Source organism: Mirounga leonina, unplaced genomic scaffold (genome assembly GCF_011800145.1).
Source record: "Mirounga leonina isolate KUSES-001 unplaced genomic scaffold, KU_Mleo_1.0 Mir_154, whole genome shotgun sequence".
NCBI classification, from domain to species: domain Eukaryota; kingdom Metazoa; phylum Chordata; class Mammalia; order Carnivora; family Phocidae; genus Mirounga; species Mirounga leonina.
The window spans coordinates 35886579-35911439 of NW_023270389.1; the positions used below are offsets into that span (position 1 = coordinate 35886579).

A 24861-nucleotide genomic window follows, 5' to 3' on the forward strand; every position below is an offset into this window, starting at 1 on the left:
TGCAAGGCTCTGCCCTCCCTGTCCCTCAAGCTCCCCTTGTCCCGGGCTTGTTACACATGACTACTGTAGGAAAAGATAAGGTGACGACAGACATGGGCTGTACAAGGACAGGGAATGCTGGGAAATCCCCATGCCCGCCGCAGTCTTCGGGGTTCCTGGCGCAGGAGCCCAGCCTGGTGTCTACATGGGAGGTTCTCCGGGGCGCTCCCACCAACCCCCAAATAGCTGCTCCTCTTTTCTAGTGGTTGTCATCTTTTACAAAGATCGTGGCAGTTAAAACATTAAAAATAAAGGAAAAGACCCTTTAGACAGCATGCCCCCTCTTCCAAAATTGTGCCGACAGTTCGAGAGCCGCTGCGGTCTTGCAGGGTGGTAGCACGCGCCTCTTCCCACGTCTGCTCCCCGACTGAGCGAGAGCGAGCGAGCGAGCGAGCGAGAGAGCGAGAGAGCGTGCGCGTGCCTAAGCGACTGGTCCCGCTCAGATTTCCCGTCAGGAAAAGCCCACTTTGGAAGTTGTTGGTCATGTAGGTGTGTGTGTGTGGGTCGGGGGGGGGGGGGTTGTCGAGGGCAGGGAGGTGGGGTTTTATCTTTGACTTTTTTTCTTTTCTTTTCTTTTCTTTTTTTAAACAGACCACTCAGCTTGCTCCAAAAATGTCTCTCTCTGATTCTGGGGACTGGGGCCTCGATATCTCAAACAGCTCCTGAGGAGACTGAGAGGATCTTCTGGAAGTTAATATCCTGAGTATCTCAGAGAGCTGTTTCTCAATAGTCGTCATTTTGGTGTTCAAGGCCTTGATGTCCTCCTTCAGCTCGTGCTTCACCTCCAGGACGGTGGCCTGCAGCGTCTGCTCGGGGATGGGGTAGAACGAGTGCTTGACCTCCGCCAAGATGGGGCTCCGCTCCTGGGGGCTCCTGGCCTCGCCCACGTTGTCCAGCCGCAGGTCGCTCTTGGTGATGCCGCTGTCACACGAGTCCGTCTTCTTGAGGGTGGCCTCTCCGGACGCCTTGGTCCTGTCGGGCAGCGTCTCCATGGACTCGGCCTTGGCCACCTGGCTCCAGTCCTCGGCCCTGCCGCAGGCATCCCTGAAGCGGGCCCAGCCCTTGCGCCGGGCGCAGTCGCCGCCCGCCCTGGCGCCCAGGCACTCGGCCCCGGGCGCGTGCAGCCGGCCGTGGTCCGCCACCGCCGCGGAGGCCGCCTGGAAGGCCACGGGCGTGGCGGGGCTCTCGCGCACGGTCACCACGCTGGCCTTCGCCAGGCTGTGGTTGGCCGAGGCGTGCTCGGGGAGGGCGCTGCCCTTCTCCACGTCCAGGTCGTCGGGGTCGCGGCCGCCCCGCTCCGCGGCCAGCCGGGCCTCCTTCTGCTGCCGGAACCTCTGGAAGAGTCGCCGGACAGGGTGGTCCGGGGGCAGGATCAGGGGGGCCTCATTCTTGCGTTTCAGGCGCTCTTCCTCCTCCCGTTTCACGTCGCTGATCTTCCGGAACACGATCTGCAGCGAGACAAAGACCGCAAAGCTCAGCCCCTGGGCAGTCAGCGTCTGGGGCCCCCAAGGGCTGCGTGCACTCACCCCGCAACCGCGCCCCTACCGGGCCTCCCGGGGCTTTGCTCAGGGCCTGCCCGCCCTGCCTTCCCCGACCCTGACCCTCGTTCCCAGGAATTGACTCTTGCCCTCATCCTCTTCAAGAGAAACAAACCCCAGCTCTCCCTCCCCAAATGCCGGGAGGGAGGCTGGAGATCCAAATGGCCTCCCCTCCGGGGACCGTCCTGGCGCCTGAGCTGGGCCCTCGTGAACCTGTCCTTGCCTGCAGTCCAGCTTTTCAAAAATCATTTTTCTGACCCCGCCTCCTGCTGCATTAGAACCTCCAGACAGGAAGCCCTTGAATCTGTAACAAGCTTCCCAGGTGATGCATGCATGAGCACTCCTGGTCTACACCACATTCCAGGGCAAGAAAGTTCAGACAAGTCCCCAGGCAGGGCCACGGCTAAGACCGCCAGGGCCGTCTGCAGATCTGGACCCTTAAGTGAGCTCGGCTGGCTGTGAAAGCAAAAGCAAGTCTCACTTGGAAGCCTCTCCTGTCCTCAGGAGGCTCACGGGGGAAGAGCCCATGGCCCTGCACACAGCCTTGTCCGAACACTAACAACCGCCCGGATGGCCCATAAAGCACTTGAATGTTACTTCATGTATTCCTTGTAGCAGCACTGTAAGGCCCCTGGGACACATTCTCATGTCAGAGAAGAGGAAAACCAAGGTTCAGGGTAGCTAAATGTCACATAAAAGACAAGTCTGCCGTAAGTGACTCGTATCCGAGCCATCCAACCCCAGACCCATCAGACGTCCCACAAGTACTCACTGATGAGAACAATGCTTCATGCACAGGATGGACAGACAGTCAGCAAACCAGTCCATGAATCTGGCCCTGAGTGCAGCAAGAGCAACAGATGACAGGGTTTTCCCCTGGGCTGACCTCGGATTATGGGAAAGCTGTGTAATTTCTGGCTTACATGGCGTGTGGCAGGTGCACTCAGGGACGTGCTGACTTGTCCCACGTCTGAACTTGTGGGAAGCCACTTGCAACATATCGCTAGAGAAATCACTGCTCTGAGGACCCGTCTTGAGATCACTGAGAAGCAGAGGAGAGGCCTGTGTAAGGGAGAACAGCAGCTTCTCCATCAGCACAACCTAGAAACCCGTGCCCTCTGCAGGCAGCCTCAGACCAAAGCAGAAGCCGCCCCAAGGACCTGCCACAGGACTCTCAGGTCTTGGGGAGGCACACGGACTGGCAGGCCAGGAACACGGGCTTTGGGGTCAGAAAGAAATAAATCCCAGCTCCGCCACCTTGCTGTGTGACCTCACGCAGGCATCTTAACTTCTGAGTCTCGGTTTCCTCCTTAAGAAGCAGGAAAAGTCCCCACTGTTCTGACTTGGTGTGAAGCCAACACAAGATTACTTATGTGACAGCACTGGCCCACGGTCGATGCTTATTATGAACCCTTCTCCCCTCACCCTTTCGAGGCCTCAGCCTTTTTAACCTCCAGGAGCAGATGGTGCATAACTCGCCCTCTCTTCCAGGAAGCTCACCTGCCCAGAGTTCTCTGAGGGCACTCCTCATTAGGTCCTCACAGATGGCCGACAAGATGGTCGGTAAGAAATGCAGAGGAACCCGGCACACACTGAGTCGCTTGGTGCAATCAGCAAATCGCTGGCAGACCGGAGGCCCACACCTGTCATCTGCCTTCTCCATCCGAGCCCCTGCAGCTGGCTGACTTGACACCTGGGTCATTAACAGATGGGTGCGAGGCAGCTGCCGAGCCCCTTGCCACCTGGTGAAACCTTCAAACCGCACTACTTGGGTCCCAGTGCATGACTTTCTGGCCTGCACTGGGCAGCCTTTCTCCCAGCCCTGCCCATCCCAGCAATGATTTAATAATCCTGCCTCCCTTGGTCCCCTTCCACCATACCCCATCTACCTCTATAGTCCAGGCCGCAGATCTGAGCTGTGGGACTCAGGAGAAGAGAAACCCAACTAAAGGCATCATAGCGAGGGAGGGATGATAAGTAGAAGGATCAGGATCCTTTCTGCCCCTTCCCCAGGGCTCTGAGTTAGCAGGCTTCTACCTCCCGTCCTCCCTCTCTCTGCTCCAGGGGCTCTGCTCTGGGTGTGGCCCCTGCTCTCCATTGGGCATCCAAAAGCCTAGCCCTAACACCAAGACCCAGCTCAAATAGCACCTCCTCCAGAAAGCCTTCCCTGACTCCATGGAGCTCTAAGTTACCTCCGGCCTCACAACACCAACCGCCTTTTCTGTGCTCACGCTTCTCTTCTGCCCTAATTCCTCTCTATTCTGTGTCCACTTGTAGTAAAGCTGCCATCCGTTTCCTCCCCTAGCCACATCCCTTCATAGAGAGAGGAGGAGGGAAGGAGGGAGTAAGGAAGGAAGGTGGGACAGAGAAGGGAATGAGAAAAGAGAAAGAGGAAAGAGAGTGAATGAGAATGTACACGTACCCAAGAGTTGGTGCCTTGAGCTGATTGCTCGTTTCCTGCCCTTTGTTCTGCAGGACATCTGATTCTTAACAGTATCATCTGTCCTGTTTTTACTTGAGTTAGAGTGGGGTTCTGTTCTTTGGAAGCAACCATTCCCAAACAAGACACCAGTTATTTATGTCTGTATTTCTGAAAGCTCCCTGAGGGCCTAGAAAGGTTTCCTGCATGCCATGTTGTATCTTCTACTTAAAAAAAATTATTATCTACCCTAAGAAAGCAGGTTTGTCTGTTTTGTCTACTATTTCCAGCATTTAGAAAGTGCCAGGTACATGCAGGACCGTCAATAGATATTTGTGGAATAAATGAGTACATAAAAGACACACACGAGCTAATGAATCAATGGGAGAATGCCTTCTGCCCAGAAAGAGGAAGCCCAGATGTCATCATCAGTGATCTAAAGGAAGGGACTGCCTTGGAACACACACGGTCCTCTCAGCAACTCTCTCAACAGCAACGGGCAGGGCGGCGCTTGAGACGTGAGATGTTCGAAGACTAAAGAAAAGGCAGTACTTCTTTAGACACCGAGGAAGCAGCACAGAACTTATCCCAAGAGGTTGTACATGAAGTATACCAGGAGACTGACAAAGGCCGTCAATACGCATTCGTGGTGGACGCTTGTGAGGGGCGGGACAGCCTCTGCTCTTCAACCGGAGGCCCCCTGGATCCTGGACTAGGGGATGGGGGCCCAGCCTGACCCAGGCAACGTTTTCAGATGTCGTAGCTGCGTCGATGGGGCAGATCAGCACGTGTGGGCTGGGGCTCTCCGTAGAAGGAGACAGGGATGTCTGGCTCTGTGCCGAAGTCTCGTGGCTTATCCCAGAGTGTCCTCTTAGCGCTGCTGTCAGCCATCCTGTGTGCTGGAGACAGCCCCACCTGAACACCCAGTGGGTGGATGAACCAGGAAAGAGCGTCCTGCCCTGCAAAAATGCCCGAGCCCTCCTTTGAGAATCCATGAGTAAGACCAGCAACCCCCCAGCAGACGCAGAGCTCGTGTGGTCCTGGGGTCTGGGGTTCTGCTTACTAACTTCACCTGCGTTTTTGGAGACGCTGGTCTTGGAATCTTCGTCTCTGAGGCAGCCATGACCACCCATTTGGCCAAGCATTTCATACCTGAGGGGGCAGGGGTGGCCACGTGACTCCCGACAATGAGGCCCGTACTGCCGGCGCCAGGCACGACAGCTGTCCGTGGGCTCGGAGTTGATCCAGTGGCACTCTAGGAAGGAGAGGCAAGAGCCCAAGCCCCAAACCCAGGGTGCTGTCTGCTCTGACCAGGCGCTGAATGGAGGCCTGAGGAACAAGTCTATCCAGCTTTTCTGAAGTGTTCCATGAGGTTTTAACGGGGATCTTGAGGGGAAGAAATTTCAAGATAAAATAAATTTGAGCCGCACTGCAATGTTGAATTGGTGGCTTTACTGCAGGACTTCTCAGAGCCTTACCATGTTAATGTGTCTTTTATGAATGTCTAAGAGGAGAATATTGCAGGTAGCATTTCTTAAATCCTTTCCCCTAGACCCCCTCTTTTGAAAGGGTAGTGATCCCTAGAAACCCCCCCTGGAAAACACTGAAATTATATTCATGTGGGGGAATGGGGCGCCCTCTGTATCTGTGCATCGCCCTGATGGATGGGAAGGGCATGTTCCAGTTAAATGGTGCCTCCTCTCTCTAACCTCACTGCCAAGCGGCAGTGTGCGGGATTCTGGGTTTCCATCACCCCCTAGTGGACGAACGAAGCTGCGTAATCAACTCTCCTGCCTCCCACCCCTCAGGCACTGGGTACGCTCCAATCTTACTGAGCAATTTCAGGTCCTGAAGAGCCCCATTCACCCACTTGAGGCTCCATGCCATCTCATCTCCTGGCCCGTCCCTTCACCCTGACTCCTATATGACCTTCAGGATTCAGCTTAGGAGTCATGTCCTCCAACGAGCTTCCCTGACTCTCCCCACCCCCGGGGTCAAAGATCCTTGCTGCTAGGAGCCCTTGGCCCTGTCACAGATCACCGCAACCATCATGAAAAGCAGCATTTTGCTTGTCTTTTCCTTAGGGGGAAGCTCTCTGAAGGCAGGCACAATGCTTTATTCAGGTTTTGGTTTGTTTTTTTTTTTCATCTTCGGTATCATGTCTGATACATATAGTGCTTAATCAGTGGTCAGTGAATCACTGAATATGTCAGGGAATAAATTATGGCCATTTCCCTGTTTGTGAGCCCGTGCTGGGGTGAAAGGAATGATGTGTATGCCATCCCCCAACACACACACGGACAAATCTGTTTCAGATGTTCGTGGTCTAACGGAGAGAAAGAGGGATTACAAGTGGACTTCTCTATGCACAACAGATATGCTCTTGAAGAGGAGTGAACTCATGGGCCCCCTTTTACGATATTTTTACCTTACGATGGTGCTCAGGGGATACACACTCACTGGAAACTATACTTTGAATTATGCATTTGCTGGGGCCGGCGATCTGCAGTACGATGCTCTCTCGTGGTGCTGGGCAGAGGCAGTGAGCCCCAGCTCCCAGTCAGCCAGGCGATCACCAGGGTGGACAACTGAGCCACACAGGCCCATTCTTTTGCACACAACCATACATTTCCTTTTCAGTACAGTACTCGATCAATTACATGAGATGTTCAACACTTACTATAAAATAGGCTTTGTGTTAGATGGAGGTCCCATGGCTATAGGTAAAAACAGAACTTGGGGGCGGGCTGGTACTCTCGCCTTTGCCATCACCTGTCCTTCCGCTGGCGACGGGTAGCTGGGGCCACAGCACCAGGGGTCAGTCTGGAGACAGCGTTACAAGCGACTCTTAATCACCCGCCAGAAAGGCCACAACCTGGCGACAGGCTGGCCTGGTTCCAGTCACCAATGACAGGATCAGTCTGGATCGCTCCTGGCCAGCCGGAGTCCTGCGGGCCCAGAGGGGCATATATTTTTCTTTGCCTGACGTGTGGGGCACGGGAGGCCCCCGCAGAATGCGGAGCAGTTCATAACTTACTGCAGCCTGGGGAGATAAAGGGGCCCCAGGGTAGGATGGCCATTGTGCCTCACTCATCCATCTCTGCATCCCTCTGGGGGCTCACCGAGCAACAGCCTTGAGCCCTGGAGGCCTTTGATAGATGGCTGTTGAGCTGAACCGAACGGACACTCGGCTCGTCAAGCTGCAGGGCTTTCTGAGCAGCTACTTCGAGTGTGTTTGAAAAAGCAATCCCCCTGGAGTCTGAGGTGAGTCAGGACCCTTGATGCTCTTCTGGGTTCCATTCACGGAGGGCCTAGCCCCTCTCAAGCCTGAGCCCTTTCCAAGCCCCAGACCCAGACCAAGGCGGGGGGCAGGAGTCTCCTCAGCATCACTGAGCAAGAGGGTCCCAGCCTCACAAGTGGGGGAAAGACAAGGCTGGGGAGGGAATGGACCACCTGGAGTCTGGACAGCATAGAAGGTGAGGGGAGGGCAGCTGAGTGGGAGCCCAGTTGCTTCAAAGAGCTCAGGTTGGAAGCAAAAATATATACATAATGTCAACTCTCAGTGGTTTACATAAATGAACAGAGACTGAGCATGAATCATAGAAAACCACAGATAAACCAAAAGGAATTTATTTTGGTTTTTATTAGATTCAGACACATGCCCCCAATCCCAAACATGGAGAAGCAGTAAGAAGAGCACAGGCTTGGAGTGGTCCCAACCCTGTCACTGACCAGCTGCTGTGTGGCCTTGGGTAAGTCGTGTCTTTCCTTGGCTGGACCAGATCACCAGTTCTCAAATCTGGCTGTCATTCAAACCTCCTGGAGAGGCTCCATCTACCGAGTGAGACCTTCCTGCAGCAGGGGTCAGAAACCAGCATTGGCAACAAGCTCCCAGGTAATTCCGATGCACACAAGCTGAGCCAGATCTGCTGCCTGGGGTCTCAGAATCCCTGGACTGATAACTAGTGAGGTCACAGCCACTCTGCTGTCTTCTGCTTGTACAAGCCATGCTCACACAGGAGTGTGGCCCCACGCCACCCCAGCCCCGTGTGCACCCCTCTGCTGGAGTCCACGCTTGCAGCTTGGCCCTCCTATGTGCTGCCTGGGATTGAGCGGGGGCGGGGAGGAGGGGGGGCTTCGGGGGATGGCCTCAGGGAGACCCAGTGAACCCCTGGTCCCTGGAGGAGGACTGAAAGAGGCCTGATAGGCCCTGCCGTCACTTTGGGCTCCTCCTTCCCTTGATCCGACAAAAAGAGGTCTGCAGTCTGGAACCGAGGACGCAAAGCCAAGCAAACATTTACGGAGCGCTTACAGCGTGCAGGGCACTCCGTGGGGTACACACACACGGCCGCTCCATGACGGGGGGAGCCGGGCCTCTTCTCCTCCCGGAGCTGGGGCCTGTGCTGGCACAGACCCAAGCCACTTGGGGGGCAGAGCAACACGGGCAGAGGCAGGTCCCCAGCCTCCTGTCCCTGCAGGCCCTGGTGACGTGGCCTCTTCCTCATCGCTTCCTCTCCCAGCAGCCCCCTCCACCAGCAGCCCTGCCTGGTTTTACGACAGAGTATAAAACATGAAGATTAACAAACGGGGCCATTTACGAAACTGAAAACATGGAAAAACCAAGTGGAGATGGACTGATTAGATAAGGCAGTGGGCTGGGTGTTGCTTTTGGAAAAGGCCAGTTCTTAACCCCCCCTCCGAATGGCTCATTATGGACTCAAGTGCTGCTTTTTCCCTCTCCACGGCAGCATGCACAGCATGTGGACAACCCAGGGAGGGGTCAGGGCTTCCAGAAGGACCGACCAGGGCCAGTCTGGCCCAGACGTCCCTCACGGAGCTCAGACGGTGCTCCGCGAGCGCCTGCAGCTAGAGGGGCCGGAGCCCAGCTCTGCCCGCCCTCGTCCCGGGGCCGCCGGCTCGCGGGGACACAGGTGGGCGAGCATAGCGGGGACACAGACGGCAGCCAGCGCGGGGTGCGGGGCCCGGGGTGGCGGGCACGGTGGGCGTGGGTGGAGGCGGCACCAGTGACAGACAGCACGAGCACACGCTCCAGAAACCAGCCAGCCTGGGGATCGTGTTCCCCGCGCCTCGGCTTCCTCACCTGCACGAGCAGGTAACATGACCGAGGTCACGGGCCTCGTGTGAGGGTAGGTTGGTCTGTCTCAGTAAACCCTTCAAAAGGCTGTTTGGCGTCGAATAGTTGCTGCAGAAATGTATGCTGGATCCTTCTCTGTGGGGGCGGCCCTTGAGAAGATTCTGGAAGGAATCTGGGCGGAAGGATCCAGACAGGGAATAGCGTAGGCAATGACCCAAGGCAGAAATGTCGCCAACGGAGAAACATGTGTCTGCGGGAGCGGCCCCGGTGGGTGGTGCTGATGCTGAGGGAGAACGTCCGTGCGCCAGGCGCCTGCTGTCCCCTGTCTGACATGTGCTCTCTCATGCCATCCTCACAGCAGCCCCAGCAGCGGGTCCCATCACTATCCTCATTTTCCAAATGAAGAAACAGAGCCTAGAAAGGTAAGTGACTCTCTAAGGGCACACAAATGGTGGAGGTGAGACTCAAAGCCTGGCCACCTGAGTCCCTGCCCAGGCCCGAGTTCTGAGCCATTCTGCTAAGAGAAAACGCCCTGGATTTTAGGGAAAAGGACAGTTTTTTTTTCCCAGTGTCTGTTGATAACCCCTATGCCTGCCCAGCCTGCCCTCTCCACTAGTTTCTCTCACTCCCCATCCTTCAGCAACTTCTCTAAAGAATTCAAGGGCAGTTCTATGAAGCACAGAGATCTGGCCAAGAAGCTGAGGCTCCCAGAGCATTCAAGGAGGGGAGCGGACGACTCCTCAGGTACATTAGGTTGTGCGGCCCTTCAATTCTTCAGGGTGGAGGAATAACTTAAGGTGAAATCCAGACTTTGAGTGGTCAGGACAAGCAGCAGGGGCTGGGTGTTTGGGTTATGGGAAAAATCGTGCCTCCCTGGTGAGTTCTGAGGGTACCAGTTACCCTCCTAGCCATGCGTGACCTCGAGGCACAGCACTGGGAGGGAGAAGCAGGAATGCACAGAAGTCCCAGGGGACCTTCTCCAAGAAGCATCTAGAGGCTAGAGATGCCCTGCTCGCAGGTGGCCTGGTACAGTGCCTCTCAGAGTGCTGCTCTCGGCCAGCCCCTCCCACCACCGCTCACCACCTGCTCTTTCTTCTGGCATTAAGTAAGAACAACCTTGCCAGACCGCTTAGTGACATCCCATCAAGACGAGCATCATCTCATTCATTCTTGGCCCCTGCACCAAGGGCAGGTGGATCAGCAAGGTCTTCTTTGGACAAACTAACCTAGGGCATGAAAGACTCCTACAGATGCACCTGTTCCTTGGTCTTGAGGATGATACAAGGCCAGGAGGGATGAGGATGCTTCCTTGTCAATGCTGCCCCGTAAAAGAGATGCATCCCTTGGCTCTGTTCAGGAAAGAGACGGCACCGTCCCATGGGAGCTGCTGGCCTCCGGCATTTCACTGAGGCCGTCTCTGTCACTCTTCTCCTCGCTTTGTGCTCCCTCAGTGTAGTGGACCGAACTATGGACACCAAAAGATATGTCCATCCGGAACCTCAGAATGTGACCTTATTTGGAGTAAGGGTCTTTGCCGATGTAATAAGGTAAGAATCCTGAGATGAGATCATACTGCCTAAGGGCGGGCCTTAAATGCAATAATGAGTGTCTCTATAAGAGACAGAAAAGAAAAGGCACAAAGCATAGAGCAAAAGGCCATGTGAACATGGAGGTAAGTACTGGAGCGATGCAGCGATAAGCCAAGAAAGGCCAAGGTTTGCTGACAGCACACAGAAGCTAGGAGAGAAGCACGGAGCCTCTCCCAGAGCCTCCAGCAGGAACCAACACTCTAGGCACCCTGATTTCAGGCTTCTGGCCTCCAGAACTGAGGAAGAATACATTGCTGTTTTTTAAGCAGCCCCCCTGCCTCCCCCCAGGTTGTGGTGCTTTGCTACGGTGGCCCTTGGCATCTAGACTCGGTTTCCTTTCCTGCCACTGCTTCTTCCCATCCTGCATGTGGCCCTCCCCAGAGCACAGCCCTTTGCTCTCTGTGCTCCCCCGGCTGTCCTCCCAGGGCCCTCCTGCTTCACTGCGCACTTCATGCAGCTGAGAGCTCGCAGAGGTGCAGGCCAGACCCGGTGCAAATGACCACCCCTGCCACAGACACAGAGGGCGGTTCTTGATCTTTCTAAGCCCCCAAGTTGTCTCATCTACTCCTATTTCCAGCCTTGTTGTGGTGATGCAGTGAGTGACATTTGTGAGAAGCCCCTCCCACCAGGTTTATAAACAATCCTGCTTTTCTCACTCGTTCAGCCCTAGGCCTGAAACTTCCCACGCTGAGCATGGCTACGTCCATGTCTCGTAGACCCCTCAAGCTCCGCGTTCCTCCTGGCCAGAGCAACTTCTCTTCCCACGCAGCCCTTCCCCAGCATGAGCCAAGTTGCCAGTGGGGCAGGAGGAAATGGGGCCAAGATGTAGAGCTGGTGACCTCCTTCCTCTCTCCTCAGAGATACCAAGGGGCCAAGACAGGCGGACCAGCGTTCAGCCGCCAACACATCCTCGGTAAGGCCTCCCTCTGTCTGGGGACGCTCTGACTGGGATTTGTAAAATCGTGTCTACACTACATGGTCTCATTATTCCATGGGACAAATAATGACCTTTAAATCAGTCAGAGAAAGACAAATACCATATGATTTCACTCATATGTGGAATTTAAGAAACAAAACAGAGGAACATAGAGGAAGGGAAGGAAAAATAAGAAGAAACAGAGAGGGGGGTAAACCGTAAGAGACTCTTAATCATAGGAAACAAACTGAGGGTTGCTGGAGGGGAGATGGGTGGGGGGATGGGGTGACCGGGTGACGGGCATTAAGGAGGGCACGTGATGTAATGAGCACTGGGTGTTATATGCAACTGATGAGTCACTAAACTCTACCTCTGAAACTAATTTAAAAAAACGATGCATTCAAAAAAAAAAAAAAAAGAAGAAAGAAAGAAGTAGGCGTTTTCTACCAAAATGGACAAACAGCTATGAATCCTGACAACCTGTACATTCCTAGAGAGATCCTAAAGACGGCATCACTGTTGTCTTTCCTGACCTGGGGTCCCCTGTCGGTGGCACACGGTTGGGGTCGCTGGGACACCGGCCAGTGCAGCCCGCCGATGTACCATCCCACGCACCAAGCTCGAGAGCAAATAACTCTTTGATTCATGCAATCGTCTAGTTTTGGGAAAAAGAATGGTTGTAACAGTTTCACTGTTTGGATTATTCTAGGGTTTGTCCCAATAAGTCATTTTCTGGCATGCTGTTAAAACCCCCATTTTAGAATGCTGACTCTCGAAGCTCTCCAACACAGGAGTTCATGTTGGCTTCACTGCTTCTCCAGGCGCAGCGAAGCTCGCCGGTTCCGCGCTCCTTGAGAAGGTCACACCTACACTACAGACTTAGGATCAGCATTGTCTACACAGTGCAGTCTCTCACATCGGGGTGCGCGGAGGTGAGAGGCGCTCTGGGAGAATCTCAGAGCGTGGGCCAATTCTCGCTGATGGGCGCCCAGGTACCCGCGCCTCCTCCCGAGCTGCCAGCCCAGCAGTCCTGAACCAAGCGTGTGAGCTCATCTGGAGTGCCGCTCCCATGCGCACCTGTCCCTGCTGGGGTGATGTCAACCTAGGGACGGGGTGGGGGGGCGGTGGGAGGAATCCTGCATTCCCCGCAGAGCCATGCCCAATCAAGAGTGCCTGGCAGGTCTGGAGAAGGGCTCTGTGAAGGTGAAGGGCTCTTTTAATGTTAAGGGAGAAGGTTACTGGCTCCCTGAGCTTTTCCTTTTGGGGCCTTAATCTCCTTCCCTGTGGGATATGGGGGCTCATGAGAGAGTGCGGGGGTCTTTTCCATTCTTTGCCCATGCCGTGCTACTTCACAGAGGGGTCTCTGGCCCAGTAGCTTCCCTGCTTTCTTGGGCCATGGCAGAGGTCTCCCTGTCCTTGCTAAAGTGTGGGCATTGTACCCCAGGGCCAGGGTCATGCCTGGCCCCACACTGACGGCCAAGACTCAGGGCTGCATGCAGGAGGGGTGCATGGCTGCGAGCAGCCCTGGGCTGCGTGGTAACATCTGGGCCAGAAGGAGGAAAGAGGCCCCCGTTCACCTGCGGGCTCAAGCAGCCGTCTCTGCAAACACCACCAGCAGAGAAGGCCACCTCATCACGGAATCCCCTTTCAGCGCCGTCCCCAGAGCCAGCTAACCACCTGTGAGCCGCACCCCAGCCACAAGGAGTGGGGTGCCGAGCCAGTCGCCTTGCCTCTCTGAGCCTTGCTGTCCTCATGTGAAGCTGGGAAGCATCGCGCTCGCTTCGGCTCTCAGGCGGGGCTGGTACCAGGCAGACTGCTGTACGTACCAGCTACGTCGAGGTTATTCCCAAGGAGCCTCCTGCAGGAGAGCATCGCTCGAGTTTGCCAGCACAGCCTTCCTGTCCACGCAAGGCACGGAGGGCAGCAAGCTCTGAGGACTGGCTGGGGTGCGGGTGGAGGGGGGGCAACTGAAGGGTGGGAGGCAGGTGGAAGGCTGTGATTGTAGCTCGGGACAGGTGTGGAAGGGGTGGCCCGGGGAAGCAGAGTGGCCACAGGGCCTGCAACACGGCCTGCTTCTGGACACGCACACCGGCTCGTGGCCGAAGAGAAATGGATGGGGCCTGAAAATCCCAAACCTCAGCCTGGGGTTGTGCCAGGCTCCCGAGGAGCACCTGCAGCCTTAAGGGGCATTGCCGGGCAACACACGCTGCCTGTTCCTTTACATGCCATCTCCCACCCTAGGAAGCCAATGGAACCATCTGTCCGTGCCTCCTCCCCCAGGGGGCCCCACTCTGGTCCCTCTGGTCCCCTTGATCACCTGGGGAAGGGGCCCACTCCTCTGACACCAGACAGACCCAGTGAATCCGCCCTGGCATTGGGCAGCAGCCCCCTCCCTGTCAAGAGAGCAGACTGAGGCTCTCCATGCTCAGTCCTTCTTTCCTGAGACCTACCCTGAATTCCTCGCTGTGGCCCTAAGCCTCATGCTCTGCCACAGGGAGAGAGGACACTCTCCCCAAAACCTCATGCCATCAGGAAGCAGCTCTGATCAGCCATTCACAAGGTCTTTATGCAGTGTTTACTGAATACAGACGGAGATACGAGGTATGTGAGGTGGTGGGTCCACGTGTAAAGAAAGCTGAAAGAGCCTTCCCCTTGGGAACTGATGGCCCAATGACGTTCCTGGCCTGAGCTGATCTGAGACTGCTGCATTTTACAGAAGGAGCCCCGGAATGAGGAAGAGTTGGGGGGGCCGGGGGCCCCTCACCCAGTGTGTACCTCTATCGTACGCTCCCAATCCTAAGCAGCCAGGCTCTCTGCCGTGCTGAGGCGGGACTGGGTGCCACTGCCCCTTCCTCAGCCATGGACGGGGCCACGGACGGGGCCACCGCTCTTCCACCCGGACAGGCCAAGTCCTGGTTGCGGAGCTGAAGGCTCGGGCCCTGTGCTCCCCTTGCCTGGCCTTCCCACATGCCCACAGCCTCTCTGCTCTGCACCATGTGCTTTGATGGAGAGCTTTTCCACCCCGGGGAACACGGCTCCCAGGTGGCGGATGGGAGGGTGACTCAGAATGGCCACTGGCCATGTGCGTGGGTTCTCGGTATTCAGCTGCTGACATTCCTGTCCCCCGGGGCCTGGACCTTTCCTAACCCCTGTCCCCCATACCGCCTGAGGCGCTCACACTGTTCAGCACTTGTTTTCCGTACTGGAGATTATTACTGGGTTTACCTGTCTCCAAGCGTGCGCTGATGGTCTCCCCACTTCCCTGTCCCCACTCCCTCAGCTACAAGACCCATGTCCTTGCTGAGATAGGCTCTGGCTCACTGCTGGGCCCCCAGAGCTAGACCAACGCCTGGCACAGTAGACACCCCGTGCGTGTTTGGTGATTGAATGTCTGACTTGGGTAAATCCATGAACTTCTCTGGTCTTTGGTTTTGTCTTCATAACTTGGGAATAATAGCCTTTACTAGAATCTCTAGAGGAACGCCATGAGGCTAAAATGGACCCTGAGCCCCACGGTGTGTGTGTGTGTGTGTGTGTGTGCGTGCGTGTGTGCACAGTTATTTACGTGCTGCCGATCAATCCACCCTCCGTGCTCTGCTTGAAGATGCTGGAGCTGAGAGCCGGCCACCCATGTCTCCCCGACTCCCTGGGCAGCCGGCTTCTAGTTAGCTTCTGCCCATGGCAGGCCCTGGCAGGACTAAATGGCAGGGGAGGGCAGAAGAGCCTTCCTCCCTGACTTGAGCTCCTGTAATTACGGTGCCAGCAGCGGTCGGCTTCAGGCCCACACCCCGGCAGCTTCCTTCCTTTCGGTGCTCCTGAGCAAGCCTTGTCCTGCTCCCCTGGGGCACCCGCAGCCCCACTGTGCACGGGGCTGTCGGAACACAGCTCCACAGCACTCCTCACCCCCTGGGCGCCCCCAAGCCAGGCCCTGTCCCCAGAGTTGGGGACAAGACACCCTGGGGTGTCTCCTCAGATGACCCGGCACCAGATACGCAGCGCCCCTCTTGGAGGTCTGAACACTAGCAATGCCCTGGAGCACCCTTCCCGGAAAGCGGGGCCCTTCCCTGGCCCCTTGGATGTGATAATGCCACTCTCTTATGCTCCCATCCATGGGAGTGTCACTGCTGCTTCTGGTTCCTAATCTCTGGGCATCCTCAACATCTGCTTTTCCCTCTTTCAGCCTTCCGACACCAATTCCCTGATTTAAAGCTCTTAAAAATTAGTGTGGTTTCGATTTCTGTTTCCCTGACCGGGCCCCTCCCTGCAGCAGGGGGGAGGAGCTGAGGGGAGAAAGTTTAAGTGGAAACGTAGCAGTGCATGAGAAGGAGAGGACTGAACCCCCACCTGGGGTCCACAGCCCCTGTTTTATTCACCACAGGACATCTGCGGGGGCTGGGTGAGGGTCCTGGCTAATGTTACCTTTGCCGGGGTCCCTAGCACCTTAGCTTCTCTCTCTGGAGCCTGTGAGGGCTCCAGTCAGGGCCTTGACTTTCTCTTGGTTCTCTTGGCTACAAGGACTTCTCCTTGGGAACAGACGGGGGGTCCCCTTCCTTCCTCCTCTCTGCTCAGTCTATTCCCATCATTCAGTGGATCTGTTGTTCCTAAAGCTTCCAGAAAACAGTAGGCACAAGGCCTGTGCAGGGGAGGAGGAGGCCGGTTTTCACCCAAGTCTGTCTTACAAATACCCCATCTTCGGATGACTCATCCGCTGTCCAGCTGTGGCCTGTGTGACTCACAGTCCTCTACTGAGTCAGGTCCAATGCTAAGTGTTTACATGCCTTCTCTTAACTCTCAACCACAAGCCCATGAAATTGGAACTATTATTACCCCTCTTTCAAAGCTGAAGGACTCAGGCTCAGAGTTGAAGGTTAGTCAATTAGTCTACAGAACTGTGACCAGAGCCCAAGTTGGCTGATACTCAAGTTCTGCCACCGGGACTGGGATTCCTGCAGATTCCAGAGCAAAGGGGCCTTGAGAAGGGGAGAGATTCAAGATCCTCTGCTCAGGAAGCTGCCCTGGGAAGGTCTCCAGGGCTCTGGAGAGGGCTGAGCACCTGAGGGCCAAGAGGACCTTCCTGGCAGACAGAACAGTAGAAACATGGAACCTACTTGCACCAGGCTCTGAGCTTATCCTGGGAATCGGCGCTGAGCACCCCCAAGGATGAATGAGATGATGGGAAGGTTTGACCAATGTCAGTCGCCCAGACCCAGTTCTGCCTCCTGGACTGGGACCAGGCTCCAGGCCTGGGGGCTGAGAGGTCAATTCAGCCCTCAGGGGTGTTCACCCACCTCTGCTGCAACCCCTTTGACCAAGTGCAGACATGGGATGTGTTTTTTCAATCCCAGACGGCTCCTCACTCCTAGGGAGCAGGGGCAAGAACGTGCCTCCCCAGCTGCACAGTCACACCAAATCCCAGCCTGACCAAGCAGACGGCACACACCCTTTGCTGCCACTCTCCCCCACAGAGGCAGGGACTGTGCCCTCCTTCTGGCCCTTGATCTCTGCTGGGCTCGGGGACCTGGCCGTGCAATCTGCCAAAGGCCAAGGACCCTCTTCTCGTCTCCAAGTCCTTACCCCCGCCTCCCCAGCCGCCGGGCCAGGCAGAGTCAACCACATCAGCGCATCTGGGAGGGTGACATCTTCCTCGTCAGGAAGCAGCTGAAACAGTCTCTGGGGGTTTGGGGTGCATATCAAACTCTGTAAGAATTACTCTGTAATTCTTTCACACGATCCCATCGGTGCTCACGGCCCCCAGAGAGATGGCTTCTGGATTGTATCTCTCTCCTTCCTTCAGTATACAGATGGCCGGAGTCGGTCCTGAGTTCAGGACAACAAAGGCAGGCTGATCGGTTGGGCTACAGAGTCTGGCCTTGGGTTTCTCAGCATCTGGTGTTTGAGCTGCCCGGGAAGCTGAATGTCGGAGCCATTTGTCCTTCCATCACACGCCTATACTCGGCCCACAGACTTGAAGCAGGGACGCTGCAGCGCCCCCTGGCTTTCTCAGGGGAGAGGAGGCAGGGGGAGTGTAAATGCGGCAAACTGGTCCCACCTGTCTGTTCTGACCCCCAAAGGCTGTGGGAGATCGCAGGGGAGCAAGGGAGCAAGAAAAGGGCCGTGGGGTCTGCAGGGAGTCAGGGGAGTGGACCTGAGGATGCCTGCTCTGTTCCGGGGGACCCAAACATCTGAGGGGGACAGAGGCCCTAAAAGGGAGACGGCCAGAACAGAACAGAACGAGATGGACAAAAGGCAGGAGAGAAAGAGAAGCAGCCCTTGCAGAGGAGCCTCACAGGGTGGGAGGGATAAGAAACAGTAAGAGGATGGGCAGACTTGGTGTGAGCACTCACGTACCCGAACCACGGAAGGGAAAAAGCAGGGGCAGCGGCCAGAGTCATCTGAATGTGGCAGTGGCCGCCAGGCGCTGTGTTCTCCCCACCTATCAGACGCTGCTCTAAATACACTGCATACGTTATTTCAGTGAATCCCAACAACCCTATGGGATAGCCACTCTTGTAATCCCATTACACAGAGGAGGAAGCTGAGGCCAAGGGAGAGGACACAGTGAGTGAGCGGCCCAGTTTGGGCTTGCGTGACCCTGGAGCCTGTGGGCTGTAACACCTGCCTGCCATCCAGCCTGCAGCCCCTCGAGGCCCCTCCTCCTCCCTGATTCTCACCGGGAGGAGAAAACAGGGACTCCCCACCTTTACTTGAAAATGGGACTCCTTGGGGCGCCTGGGTGGCTCAGATGGTTAAGCGTCTGCCTTCGGCTCAGGTCATGAACCCAGGGTCCTGGGATCGAGCCCCACATTGGGCTCCCTGCTCAGTGGGGAGTCTGCTTCTCCCTCTCCCTCTGCCTCTCCCCCTGCTCATGCTCTCTCTCTCTATCTCTCTGTCTCAAATGAATAAATAAAAAATCTTAAAAAAAAGAAAATGGGACTCCTTTTCCTCTCCCCATTCCCACCTCCCAGCCTACGTAAGAGACCCATGGAAGGGAAGCTTCAGTCTCCAGGCCAGATCTCTGACTGCACGCTCCGCCTCTATGTTTTGGACCTTCTCCTCCCCAAAGTGGGTCTCTTTTTGTGCCATTCTTGTAACTGGTATAAACAGAACAATGTGCTCTCTGGGGTGGGCATATGAATTAAAGGAGCTCTAATGTGTGCACAGCACGCAGGACCCCCCGGGGATCAGTAAATGCAGTTTCTGCCCCGACCCACCCGCACAGGTCTCACCTCCCCCTCCCCCCCTCCCCCACCCCATACTGTGAATGTGGCCCTTCTGGGTCACCCATTCAGTGGGAGGGGCAGTCCTGCCACCCAGGTCAAAGGAGCCGTGTCTGGTCAGACCTGGGCATGGTATGGACACAGCGGCTCAGACCAAGACTGGCAGATAAGTATCTCTGCCCTGTGAGCACAAGAATGGCCAAGAGAGCCCCACTCTGCACAGGAGAAGCTTCGATAAGCTGTTTCAGGGGCAGGAACGGCACCCCTCAGGCCTGAGGAGGCTGGTTCCCGGGCATCCAGGGAAGCCACTCTGCATAATCAAAGGAGGGCAGTGGGAACCAGGGTGGTCTGCTGGGAGGGGGCGAGGTGTCGCTGTCGACCCTGGCAGGGCCCACAGGTTCCCGTGTGCTGTCCTCTACTCCTCTCACCCCATCCCCCACCTCGCAGTGATATTTCAAAAGTATTTCACCAATGGACATTTTATGCATGCTTTTTTTTTTTCCTGGATAAAAGAAAAAAGTCAACCTGACCAGATGAGGATACTTGGTGGTTGGGTTACAGCTATTATCATTTATTTTGTAATATGGACACTTGTCCTCAGAGTTTATCCCTGGCTGACAAGTAGAGCAGATGTGAACCAAGGTGTGAGCCCACAAATCCAGGCTTATTTTGCTTCCCTCCCGCCCAGCTGCCAAGCACTCAGCCACTCCTCAGTGGTTTGCTCCCAGGATTAAGCTTAATTGGCTGAAAGAACATGAGCAGGGAGCTGATGGTCCCAGGTCCCCCTCCTACTTAAGTAAGAGTCCCCCTCGTGCTGCCCTTTGAAAATCAGCCAGCCAATACGTGAGCCAATTAAGGCAAATTGGAAAGTAACAAGCCACCAAAGGTATTGTTCTTGGCACACATCTTTTTATATGCAATGGTTGCAACAATTAGACTCTCTCCCAAGGGCACTGGGAGTGACAAGTGAGAGGCTTACAGAGGCTCTGTGCAGGGAACCAAGCACTGATGTCCTTGGTATGAGCAGCAGACACTTCACTGCCTGATGGCAGGGCTCACAAATTCCTGCCACATTCCCTGCAGCAGGTTGGGAATGTCCAGGGTCAGCCTCACGTGTGAGGTCCCAGGCTGGGGTCCGGAGCCTATCTGCGCCCAGGAGCCCTCTGCCTGTGTTTCAACATCACCATCTAGTGCCTTTCTTCCCACCTTAACCCTGTGTTCTCTTTCTTTTTTACATTAATTTGTCAACGTACTTCATATATCTTAGGTCTTAATTTGTTGCTGTTCACATACATTGTAAAAATCTTCTCCTAGTTCAGGGGTTGGCAAACTTTTTCTGTAAAGGGAGAAATCATAAATATTTTCTACTTTGTAGGCCACGATACCATCTCTGTCAAAACTATTCAATTCCACCTCTGTAGTGCAAAAATAGCCAGACAAAACATAAATGAATGGAAGTGGATGTGTTCCAATAAAACTTTATTTAGAAAAGCAACTTGTGGGCCGAATTTGGGTCAGGCCAGTTTGCTAACTGCTGTCCTAGTCCACAGTTTTGTTTTTAAATTGTTTTTGTTTTTTTGTTTTTTGTTTTTTCTTGTGTTTTTTTGCTCTCTTTTGTCATACCAACATTTTTCACTTTGACATGATCAAATTTTTCTATCTTTTCGTGTATGGTTTGTGCTTTTTGTGTAGCCCATTTATTCTATAGGTGAAGAGACCGAGGCCCAGGAGGGAGAGTGGCTTACTAAGGTCACACAGGTACTGTGTAGCTGGAGCTTTGTTTCACTGTAAGATCACATGGGACAAACTTTGTGATCAGACAGCCTCAGCTTTGAATTTTGGTCTGTCACTTATGCTTGGACAAGACACACACACACTCATGCATGCACGCATGCCCTTTTCTTTTTCCTGAAGTTAATTATTATCTCAATTTTTTAAAAATCAGCCTGGTTGTCCATGAACCCCTCACTTATTTAGTTCATATACTCTGATATCTCTATAATATGCCCATTAATAATATATTCTATTTTCTAAGTAATTAGTTCCATTTTTTTTCTCCCCTAGAGATACCATTTCTGGAACCCTCCATCTCCTTGCTCCAATCTGTTCTGGCTGCTTTGCCAGGCTCAGGATCTCCCTTCACCGGTGCTTTCTCTTTCTTAGTTTCTTCCTCATTTCATAGGAACAAATCTTATAGTGGCTCCCAGGAAAAATTTCCAGGAAAAAATTCCCTGAAAGCCATTTGAATCCCTGCATTCCTAAAAATGTCTTTACCTTCATCCTTCACTAACCATTTGGATACAGAACTCTGGAATGAAGTACTTTTCCATCAGAATTTTGCAAGTCCCACTCCACTAGAATTCATATGTCAGCATTACTCTTAGAGATAGGCACTCTGACCACTAATCCTTTGCATGTAAACTATTACATCTCTATGGAAGTTTGTAGGATTTTTTTTAACCTCGAAGTTCCATGATTTCCCAATGATATGCTTTGATGTGGGTCTTCTTTACTCGAAGAGCCAGACACTTGATGACCTTGCAACCTGAGGATTTTTGCTCTTTGGCTCTGAAAAATGTTCTTACAACAACGTGGCTGCTGAGCGGAACAGGGAACCCATCCTGCACATGCTGGGGCAGTACCTGGATCTGGCCCAGTGTGGCATCTGTGGGCATGAGGTGGCCTCGGGCTCCAGCCAGCCCACCACCCACTTTGTGCGGACCTTCCCCCACGCTGAGTGGCAGCTGTCGGAAGGGGACAGCATGGCAGTCACCAGTCAGGCTCAGGGGCTGTCCAGTGTGAAGGCCCTGCTGTACTTGGATGTGACCCGGGATTGGGAGCAATTGGGGCAGGATCCTGCCAAGGTCCCCGGACCTGCTATTCAGTATCTATATGATCCGCATCAGCCCCCTGAAATGCACCAAGAGGCTCTTCAGAGCAGGAGGGAACCTACCTGCTCACCCCCAAGGTGCTGCTGATCACCTATGGGCCCGATAAAATCAATGGAAGATCATGCCACAGAGTAATGTAGATTTTGACCTAACCCTTAGATGCAGTCACCCGGAGTGGGGGCCATGGGACACAGCCTTCCGGAAGGACATGCTCCTCCAAGCCAGTGGCCTTCTCCTGGAAAGAATGGTGGACATGGCAGCCAACAAGTGCCTGATATTCCAGGAAGAGTAACCCCCTTCTTCTCCCCATGCTTGTGTCTCCACCCACACCCCTTCTGGAACAAATCCAGACTGCCAGTCCCTGCCTCCCAGGGCTGGGCAATGAGGACTGGCCTTGCCCAGTCTGGGGGCTCTTGGCTGGTGGCCCAGGGCTGCTTAGCACCTGGGAATAAAATGTTTCTTGCTGACAAAAAAGAAAAAAAAATCCTCTAGTGTCATTTCATTGGTTTTTGGATTTTCAGGAGAAATGAGAAATAGACACTGATGTCCAATTCCCCATATTTAACATGATTTTATTATCTTACTATCTTAATGTTTAAAGAGACCATAGGAAGCCCTTGCTAACTAATCTGGAATCCAGAAGCTGTAACATTAAAATAATAAATTTGGTAACATAAAAAAAAACCCTGCTCTGTATGACAAAAGACAACATATGGAAAATTAAAAGACAAATGACAAAATGGGAAGATATTTATTTGTATTTCTATTATTACAAAAAGTAGCTTCTAGAAATTGATAAGAAAAAACCCCTAACATTTCAATTTTTAGAATGGACAAGGATCAGAGAAAAGGAAATTTAAATGACTATTAAGCATATGAAAAACAGCCAAATCTCACTCATAATAAGAGAAGTGCAAATTTAAACTACTCTGAGATACCATTTTTTTCAACTATCAGATAGGTAAAAACCCAGAAGTTCGACAATTCGCTTTGTGGATAAGGGTGTGTGGAAATAAGCATTCTCCTGCATCTCTGGCAAGTTTTTGTAATCTTTGGATAACAGTTTCCTTATCGGGAAAATAGAGCTAATAATAGTGCCTACATACTTTATAGGATTATTAGAAGGATGAAAAGAAATAATGCACATAGGCTGTCTAACACATACCTAATGCACCCTTAGTTAAATGCTACTTATTGGGGCGCCTGGGTGGCTCAGTTGGTTAAGCATCTGCCTTTGACTCAGGTCATGATCCCAGGGCCCTGGGATCGAGTCCCGCATTGGGCTCCTTGCTCAGCGGGGATTCTGCTTCTCCCTTTCCCTCTGCCTCTCCTCCTGCTTGTGCTCACTCTCTCTCTCTCTCTGACAAATAAATAAATCTTTTAAAAATAAATAAATAAATAAATAAATACTACTTATAAACATTATTAACATCTATTTGACCACATCATTTGTATTTTTCTTCACTGAAGTTTCTACAAAAGACAAGAATACTCTCCTGTGAGATCTCCAAGGACAGAGACCAGGCCGCACATTTCTGTGTCGCTCTAGTCCCAGGCGCAGGGCAGGACACAGAGCCTGTGCTCACTAAACACCTGGTTTGAAATATAATGAAATATATTGGTCCATTCTTAGGCTACACCTGTAATCTTGGGCTTGTGCCCAGAGTTTCTTATGTTGCCTCCAAGCAGGAGGGCAGAGGCCAGCAGCTGAGATGAACAACAGGGATCCAGGCCCGTGTGCAGAGCTGGTGCCCCGGGGTTGAAGTGCTGAGTGCACCCCGTCAGCAGACAGCCCTGAGACGGATGAGGCACATTACTCTGTGATCACCGACACTGCCAATCACTGGTGCCCCAGCTGTCAGCTCAAGGAAGCAACGCCTAGTCAGGGAGAGGCGCATGGGCCAGGGCAGGGCAGACACCACAATGCAATCTCCCCGGGGTCAGGAGTGGGGGGGAGCTCCTACTGCCACCTGAGAACATGTCTCAGTGGCAGGGGCCCCTCCTGCCTCCTGCTGGGGAACCCAAGGGAAGGGAGGGGCCGAAGAGCCGCACAATGCCTGATGTCTCGATAGGAGGACTCTTGATGCCCTGGTCATTTCATGTTTAGGTTATGATCCCATTTTCAATAACAATCTCTAAGCCTCAAAGATTAGAGACCTCAGGCCCTTTCCGCCAGACTCACTCCCATTTCTCCTCCTTTGTTTCCCAGCAGCTCCTCTGATAACAAAGGCAGAGGGAGGCAGAGAGTGATGCTAGAATCAGGGGGAGCTCAGGAGGTCACCTGGTGCCGTCCTCTGTCTTCAGGCCAGTGACCTTCTAAACCACTTCCAATGCAAGCCGCCATTATGCCTGGCGTTATTAATATGACAGCTGACATTTGTTCTGTTTGTGGTTGGCAGGAAGCTGGTGCGCACGCTGTCTCCTTTGGGATCCCAGCATATGCAGCTTATGTGAGGCAAGTGTTCTTATTGTGTACAGACAAGCGGATAGGCTGGGAGAGGCAAGGCCCCTGGCTCTTTCAAAACCAAATGCTATTCTCTTTCTAGAAGGTCCAGAGAGTCAATTCTGCGTTTAATCATCTGATGGTCAATGTTACACACACACACACACACACATACACACACAGAGTTGCATCTGCTTTTATGTAAACCCAATTCCACTTGCTCATTCCTTCATATACATGGAGAGCAGCCGGTCACTGCCTGTTCTTCCTGTACATACTTTGCAAAGTCAAGGACAGCAAATGACTCATCCAGAAGCCTTCTCCCTGCCAGGCTGCAAACTCAAGCTCTCTCCTTCCCTCTCTGGTCAGCAGGAGTGTGTGGGGCTGTAAGTAGGTCAGCAGGGGTTTGGTGTGAGTATTCCTAGGCAGGCGGGAGGGAGGTGGGAAGGAAGGGAGGGAGGGCAGTGTGTGCTCTGGAGATGGGGGTTCGTTTTGCTGGCATTGAGAATGGTGGAGAAAGCCACGGACTTCATCACCTCTCCCCTCTACAGCTTCCCTGCCGGGGAGGGGACAAGGAGAGGGTGCCTGCAGAGAAGTACTGAAGTAGGCAGCAGCCTCTGCAGGGGAGAGAACTGTCAGCTCAGGCCCTTGGTGGAAACACACTTTCTTCTAGGCCTTCAGATCTGAGCTCTCCTGCAGCTTGCACCTGAGGAG

General features: G+C 53.8%; 1 protein-coding gene and 1 pseudogene across 1 annotated transcript in view; one reads left to right on the forward strand and one right to left on the reverse strand.

Moving 5' to 3' along the window:
* Positions 1–635: 635 nt before the first annotated feature.
* The window catches only part of KCNH1 (potassium voltage-gated channel subfamily H member 1), a 364126-nt gene continuing 339900 nt past the window's right edge, over positions 636–24861 (reverse strand). Inside the window, exon 11 of the mRNA XM_035010480.1 lies at positions 636–1487. Coding sequence (XP_034866371.1) covers positions 636–1487 — 852 coding nt within the window. The remainder of the gene's footprint in view (positions 1488–24861) is intronic.
* LOC118013745 lies at positions 10758–24016 on the forward strand (annotated as a pseudogene).